The sequence below is a fragment of the Rousettus aegyptiacus genome, unplaced genomic scaffold, assembly GCF_014176215.1.
Source record: "Rousettus aegyptiacus isolate mRouAeg1 unplaced genomic scaffold, mRouAeg1.p scaffold_m13_p_7, whole genome shotgun sequence".
NCBI lineage: Eukaryota > Metazoa > Chordata > Mammalia > Chiroptera > Pteropodidae > Rousettus > Rousettus aegyptiacus.
The window spans coordinates 26,201,344-26,208,680 of NW_023416310.1; the positions used below are offsets into that span (position 1 = coordinate 26,201,344).

General features: G+C 42.0%; 1 protein-coding gene and 1 pseudogene across 2 annotated transcripts in view; both read right to left on the reverse strand.

The window, feature by feature from the left end:
• Positions 1-2,997, reverse strand: part of LRPPRC (leucine rich pentatricopeptide repeat containing) — a 92,043-nt gene extending 89,046 nt beyond the window's left edge. The window contains exon 1 of one of the 2 annotated variants that reach the window (XM_016142222.2): positions 2,805-2,996. In XM_016142222.2, the coding sequence (XP_015997708.2) occupies positions 2,805-2,953 (149 nt within the window). In that variant the 5' untranslated portion in view covers positions 2,954-2,996. Of the gene's footprint in view, positions 1-2,804 lie in introns of both variants that reach the window. The other variant, XM_036223950.1, reaches the window with a different exon arrangement.
• Positions 2,998-5,838: 2,841 nt separating this feature from the next.
• LOC118605769 lies at positions 5,839-5,958 on the reverse strand (annotated as a pseudogene).
• Positions 5,959-7,337: the final 1,379 nt, after the last annotated feature.

Consider the following 7,337-nt stretch of genomic DNA (forward strand, 5'->3'; position numbering starts at 1 on the left):
TAGTTTCAGAAGCCCTGCTGACTTCGAAGTAGTAGTTTGGTATGGCTAGAATACAGGATGCCATGGGAAAAAAACATAAGCGGCTAGGCTTCAGAAGCGTATCCAGATTATGAGGCAAACTTATTCTGGAGCTAATGGGAACCACCACAATGTCTATTTGTAAGAAAAAGACATAATCAAATTACCAGGGAGACTAGGGAACGATGAGGAGGAGATTCATTCCAGATGAAGTAGATCTAACAGGTCCTAATCATTTGTGCAATCAATATGAAGGGAACAGAAGGGGCAGGGAAGTGTCAATAAAATATGAATGAGAAATCTTGAGAAAGCAGATAAAAACATTCACTAAAATGGGAAACAAAGGAGGTACAGATTTGGGAGGGAAGACAAGTTTAGTATGAGACGTGATGGGTTTGAAGTACCTGTAGTTCAACCAGTGGAGGTGTCCAGTAGACAGTCTATATACAGGAGGAAAAATAATGAGAAAACAAAAGACCAAGGACCAAACCCCCTGGACATCAGCATTTAAGAGATGAACAGAGGAAAAAGGATGCAATAAAGCCAGTGAGAAAAATCCTAAAGAAAAACAAGAGTGGTGTCATTGATGTCAAGAAAAGGGTCTCATGAATGGGAATTGGAAGTAATATGCCAGAGGTCAAGGCCGTGAAAGTAGATCATCTCACAGATCTTATACATACATAAGTGACTAGGAGTTATCAATGGCTCTGAGTGATAGAATTAAGGGTGATTTTTAGTTTATTACTTTCCCCTTATATTTTGCAATTGTTCCTAAGGCACATGAGTTTTATAATTGTAAAATATACAATAAAAAAAAAGACAATGATGGCTTCTGCACTAGTGATTGCAGTGGGTAGAAGAGAGTACAGTGATGAAATTAAGGAGATGAGAGTGCAGACGGGGAAGAGAAACTGGGAAGCATCTAGAGTAAGTCCAGAGTCTTGGAAAGGTTTTGTCTTTCAGGTAGGAAAGATCTTGGTATGCTTACAGGCTGAGGAACTGGAGACTATAGAAAAAGTGTTCGGATTCCAGGGAGAAAAAAAAAATACTTCCTTATTACTTGCTCTAACCTGACTACACAGTGATGAACAAAACTAAGTTCTGCTGTCATGAAATTCATTTTCTACTAAGAAAACAGAGAAAAGATGAATATCAGACAAGTGAGAGGTGCCATGATAAAACTGGAATAGGGTGGTTTTCTAGACTGAGTATTAAGGTAAGGCTTCTCTGAAAAGACAGCATTTAGGTGGAGTCCTGAATGACAAGAAATAAGCTTTACAAAGAAAGCAGAAAGGCTGTTACCTCTACTTTATAGATAATAAAACTGAGGATCAAAGAAGTTAGGTAAGATTACGTGGCAAGTAAATGGAACCTAGGTCTGATGAATACCCAGAACTTTTTAATAATACCCTATTACATCGCGTACCCTCTGTTGTTCCCCTCAAATGCAACGGTGAAGATGAATGATAACATCGACCTTCCTCTGGCCTCACAGGGTTAAGGACTAGAAAAATGAGAATAATTAGCACACCTTTTTCAAAGAAACTCTTTGAAAGCCAAGAGATACAGCACAAAAGCAGAAGCATGATTTCTGAAGGTTAACTTCTGAGGCCTAATGAGGAAAATCCAGGAAGCTACATTCCAAAGATTTATAACTAAGTTGTTAAGAAGTCATAAAACATTTCCTCTGTATAATTTTATGCAGAGGTTTTCAGGCTGGCCCACAAAGACCCATGTAATCATAGTTGCTATTATAGTAACTAATAAAGTACTTACTAGGTACCGAGCCTTAGGTTAAGTGCTTTACATACAATACTACCAACATTACTACTCCTCCCATTTTATAACTAAGGAAGCTGAGGCCTGGAGATATTAAGTAACTTGTCCAATGGCATTATGCAAATAAATAGGGATCTTGCCTATTCCAGATCCTTAACTGTCTCCCAAAGTACCTTTAAACACCATTCTTTCAAAGTCAGTTTTTCTCTGATTCTAAAATCATGGTACCCATCTGCCCTTCTCAGAACACTATTCAAATTAACACTTTCATCAAAATTCTCCATACCCTCTACCACCAAAGTCTATACTAAATTTATATCCTGATAAATCTCAACCCAGGAAGGCATTTACTTACACGTTTGATACCTACTGAGAATTTAACTTGTCTTTGCCTCCCCATGTTCCCATGGAGTGCTTTGCGTGTGCTCACTTACTCATTCATTGATACAGAGCCTACTGTGACAATTCTCAACCAATATCACACCCTAGTAAATATTAGGAGAAAAAGCCCAAGAAAATTTAGGGAAAAACTCAAACTAACATCATCAAACGTCCATCTCTGAGCTATCCCTAGCTCACACCAAATCTCAAGCTATCCTCCTCCCCCCAAAACAAACACTCTCAAAATCTAAGTCCTAGTACCTAGTTTGTTACTGATCAACAATGCTTGCACGTGGGACAGAACTCAAGCGGGTCAATCCTAAGAGTAAATCCTGACACTAGCAGAAGCCTTCAAAGCCCCCTCAGCTTCATAGGCAGTAAATGGCCTGAGGATCCAGGCCGGAAGCAAGCAATGCCCGCGACCATGACCTTCTGAAGGCGACCAACCCAATCAGCCAGAAAACCCCAGGAAGGAATTGGGTTCGTGGCCCCAGGACGCTTGGCCCTGGCGCGGCGAAGAGGGCACGGAGAGGGCACACAAGAGGGACCCGTCCCCCCAACAGCGTCAGAGAACTCGGGGGACGCGCACACTGCAAGCGGGCTGGGGGAAGTGCCTGGGCACTCACCCGGCGACCGGCCTAGCGCGTGCGCTAGGGTGACACAGGGCGGCGTGCGGCTGGCCCGGGGCGCCAGCGAGGAGGCGCAGGGAGAGCGGGAGGCGCGGGGCCGCCCCAGCACGCAGGAGCCAGCCGGCGGGTCTCAGCAGTGCTGCCATGGCTCGGCTGTCCCCACTGCGGGCTCCACGTTCAGCGAGAAGGACAGGGGGAGCACGTGACTGAGAGGTCGCCCGGCACGGGAGAGACCAAAGGCCGAGAGCCCCAGATGTAGGGGGAGGCAAGGGTCCTTTTAGTGTGGAAGAAGGAAAAACCTATTTATCTGAGGAGACATGAGCCCCATGCCAAGTTCAAGTTACAATGTGGTTGTAATTGTTATTTAAAGAAGCTTCTCTTTTCGTCTTATATTCTTCATCTCAGCACGATAAGTCGCTCCACCCCTGCGCTTTTCAGTTGGTGGAGTCGGAAGAGGTCGACTCCTCCCAAGTTAGCGCAGGGCCTTGCGGGGGGCCAACCAGCGAGAACACGCGGGAACTCTCCGGAAGAGCCGACCATGAAGATCCCAGAGTGTGGAGCTGTTCTCTTCGGAGGGTGGATGTTGCCGCCGGCGTTCAGTGGCTCTTACTCAGCGCCCAAGCTGCCGCGCTGATAGGAACGTTCCATAGCTCCCAGAAATGTGGGACAGAAAAAACGTTGAGGACCTTTGCACTGTGCTAGGGGCCTCTAAAGTTAAACATAGTGTGATTTGCATTACTGGGTCCAGTGGACAGTGTAAAGGAATACAAAGGTCCAAACCTAAGTCCATGAGCAGTGCCTGGCTTTATGAAGTAGACGGGTTCTAACAAAGGTATAAGTTTTAAAGCTGGAACTGAACTCATTATCTTCCCCACCTACCGCGCTGCCCCTTCAGTAAATGCACCAGCATCAGAGGTAAGAACGATATGACAAGCTAAATCTGGGGATAAAGCAAGAGGCCTTCACAGGGTTTACAATCTGGAAAGGTTCCTTGTGCACACGTGGAAAGTCGGGAACCTAGGGATCGATCTTCCCCTCTCTCCTCACTTAGCTATATCCTACCCATTCCCAAGAGAATACTCAGCTTCCTTCGAAAGCCTTCCATGGTAATTTCTCTTTTGGCTGTTTATCCCACTGGACATTGAACTCCTTGAGAGCAGGGACTATATGACCTTTTCTTGTAGCACAAGCACATACTCAGTTCCAGGCATCTAAAAGGATGCATTAAGTATTTACTGAATAAATGTGTATTTTAAGATGATCTAGCTCATCTCTCCTTCAAGAGATGAGCAAAAAGGTTAATGATCTCTGGGTTATACTATTGGGCGTTAGGAATATAATTTATTCACTCATTCGACAATGAACACATATTCAGTGCCAGGCCCTATTTGAAATCGGGGTACAGCAGAGAACAAAACAGAGCAAGTCTGGACTCTGATTAAGCATTCCAAATTTTAGTTTGGGAAGATAGATAAGAACTGTGATGTAAATTAAATCCGGGTAAAGGGATCGAGGGGGAAATGTTTAGCCCCTACAAAGAGGAGTAAGGAGGACAGTGTGGACGTGAGGAAAGAATAAGGCAGGGAGGGGAGAAAGTGGGCATGGAGGTCTGAGGTAGTTTAGGGCTAGATCATGCAGGGACTGTAAGGACTTTTTTTTTTTAATTCCAAAAGAGAAGGAAAACCACTGGAATGTTTGGTGTGTTGCCATGAAATGAATCCATTTTTGTGTATTCATTTAAATTTATTTAAATTAGTTTCAAGTATACAGTACATTGGTCAGGCAGCTATATACTTTATAAAATGGTCCCTCCAATTGCTCCCTCCCTCCCCTGGCCCTCCACATAGCCATCATATTAATGCTAATTTCATTCCCTCTGCTGTGCTCCCCAACCCCTGTGACCAACTATCAAGTGCTAATTTGTACTCTAACCCTTCACTCCATTCTCCCAACCCCTCAAATCCCCTCCCTTTTGTCAGTCACCAAGTTGTCCACTATATTTGTGAGTCTGTTTATGATTTCATTTACATGTGGAATCTAAGGAACAAAAAGAACAAACTAATCCATTTGCATTTTTAAAGGATTAATCTGGCTGCTGTTTGGAGTGGTGATTTTAAGGGAATAAAGGTAAATAAAAGTTGGAAGACCAATAAGGAAGAGTTTATAACAATCCAGACTAGAGATGATAGTGGCTTGCACTAGGGTAGTGGCAGATGAGATAATGAGAAAGGGTCAAGTTCACTCTATTTAATAGTAGAATCAAGAAGATTTACTGATGGATTTGCTGGAAGTGCAAGTTAATGACTACAAATTTTCTAGCCTGAGCAATTTGAAAGGTGGAGATGGCACTGAGGGAAAACAGATTTAAAAGGTGAGATCAAAAGTGATCTGTAATATTAAGTTTGAGGTGCCTATTAGACATCTAAATGTCAAGTTTGAGTAGGGGGTCGGCTATATGATATACAAGTTTGGAGTTCAGAGTTAGAGATACATTTGGAAATCTACAGCCTATACCTAATATTTGAAGCCGTGGGAATGGATGACAGTATCTAGGAAGAAAATAGAGATAGACAAAAGGTGAGGTCCAAGGGCTGAGGCTTGTGACATTTCAGTATTTACAGAATGTGAAGATGAAAATCCAGCACTAGAAACTAAGACAGAATAGCCAGAGAGGTAGGAGGAGAACCAAGAGAAAGTGGTGTGGTCCCAAATAACAGAGAAAGAAGTCTTTCAGAGAGAGAATTATTGACCACATAAAATGCTGCTTTTAGTTCTTGTAAAATGAGCACTCAACATTGACCATAGGATTTGGCACCTCAGTGGTCCCTAGTGATGCTGAGAAGAGCCATCTTGATGACATATTGAGTCAAAAGATTGCTTTAAATGAGTTTAATAGTACATGAAGGAAGGGGAAGTGGAGACAGGGAGTATAGACAAACCTTTTGTAAGCTATATCGTGAAAAAGGGAGCAGAGAAAAGGGGGTGGTACCTAGAAGGGGGTGTAAAGTCAAGGGAAGTTAATTTTTTTTAACACCTACAGTACCCGGCGTTCCTAGGTGGTCTCCCCTCCAAGTACTAACCAGGCCTGGCCCTACTTAGCTTTCAAGATCAGACAAGATCGAGCATGTCTCAGGGTAGCATGTCTGTAGACTGGAAGTTAATTTTTTAAGATGGAAGAAGTAACAATGTGTTTGATGCTGATGGGAATTATCCACATTTAACTATTTAAGTTACTTTAAATTAAATTTTAAAAAATTACTTCCTCAGTGATTAACCACATTTCAAGTACTCAATATCCACAAGTAGCTAGTAGCTACCGTATTGGACAGCAGAGACAGAGAACATTTCCATCATCGTAGAAAATTCTATTGGTCAGTCCTGCAGCAGGGAGTGAAAAACTGATAATGCACAAGAGAGAGAAAGAGTACACTGAGTAGGCAAGAGGAGATGGGATTCCATATAAAAGTAAAGGAGTTGCCTCTAAACAAGAATCGAGACAGTTCCAGCCATTGTCATAGAAGGAAAGACGTTTTACAGATGTAACAAGGTTAATAGAGGGAGCAGTGAGAATGAATGGATGTTCTCTTCTAATTGCTTCTATCCCTGAAACCCTTAATCTTCAACCAGCATTCTCTCTGTTACCATACCAGGCTTCCTCTTGAAATATGAAGCAACTGTTTAAATTTGTCTAGGCATTGATTTATTCACTCATGAGTGTATTTATTGTTTATTAAACACCTAAGATCTGCCAAGCAGCAAGTTAAGCAGGAGCAGTTCTTAAAGTTATGGAGCTTACTTTCTAGAGAGCAAAGCAGATATTAATTAAATAATCACGCTAATGAATTACACACTGAAACAGGGGTTCTGAAAGACAGAAATATGTTTCTGTAAAAGCATATGTCTCAACTAGGAGTCAGAAAGGTTCTCAAGGAAAGGATCCTTAGATCTCAAGGAGAAATAGTTGCTAACACATGCAAGGTGCGTGCACACATATGTATGTCTGTGTGTTTCACATGTGTCTGTAGGAGAAAGAAAGAATGGTGTCTGCTTCTTCTTTTCAGTTCAGACTTCCCAAGTTCTTCTTAGATTTCTTTAGATTCCAGAAGCTATGACAAGTGGAAGTCCAGGTTGATCATCTTTGGTTTTGCCCTTAGCTTATTTTGAACTACGAAATAGATTCAAATGTTGGTTGGAAAATCAGTGATCCATGTCCCAATGAATGATATAACCTCTGAATAGAGTCTTACTCAGAAGGACAGCTAAAAAGCTAGATTTTGCAAAAGTACTTAAGTACTGCTTGGTTTCCTTATGTGTAAAGCTGGTGATACCTACCCCTTCCTCCCAGGATTTTTTTGGGAATATTAGTTAAAATAAGAAAAGTATTTACTGTATTCACAGGCACATAGGAAGCTCTGAAAAATAGCATAGTACTATTATTATTGTTGCTTTTCATAATCAAGCCTAAACCCCATGAATTTGGGTTCTCTAGTCCCTTCTTGGGATCTGATATTTGACACCTGTCTCTTCACT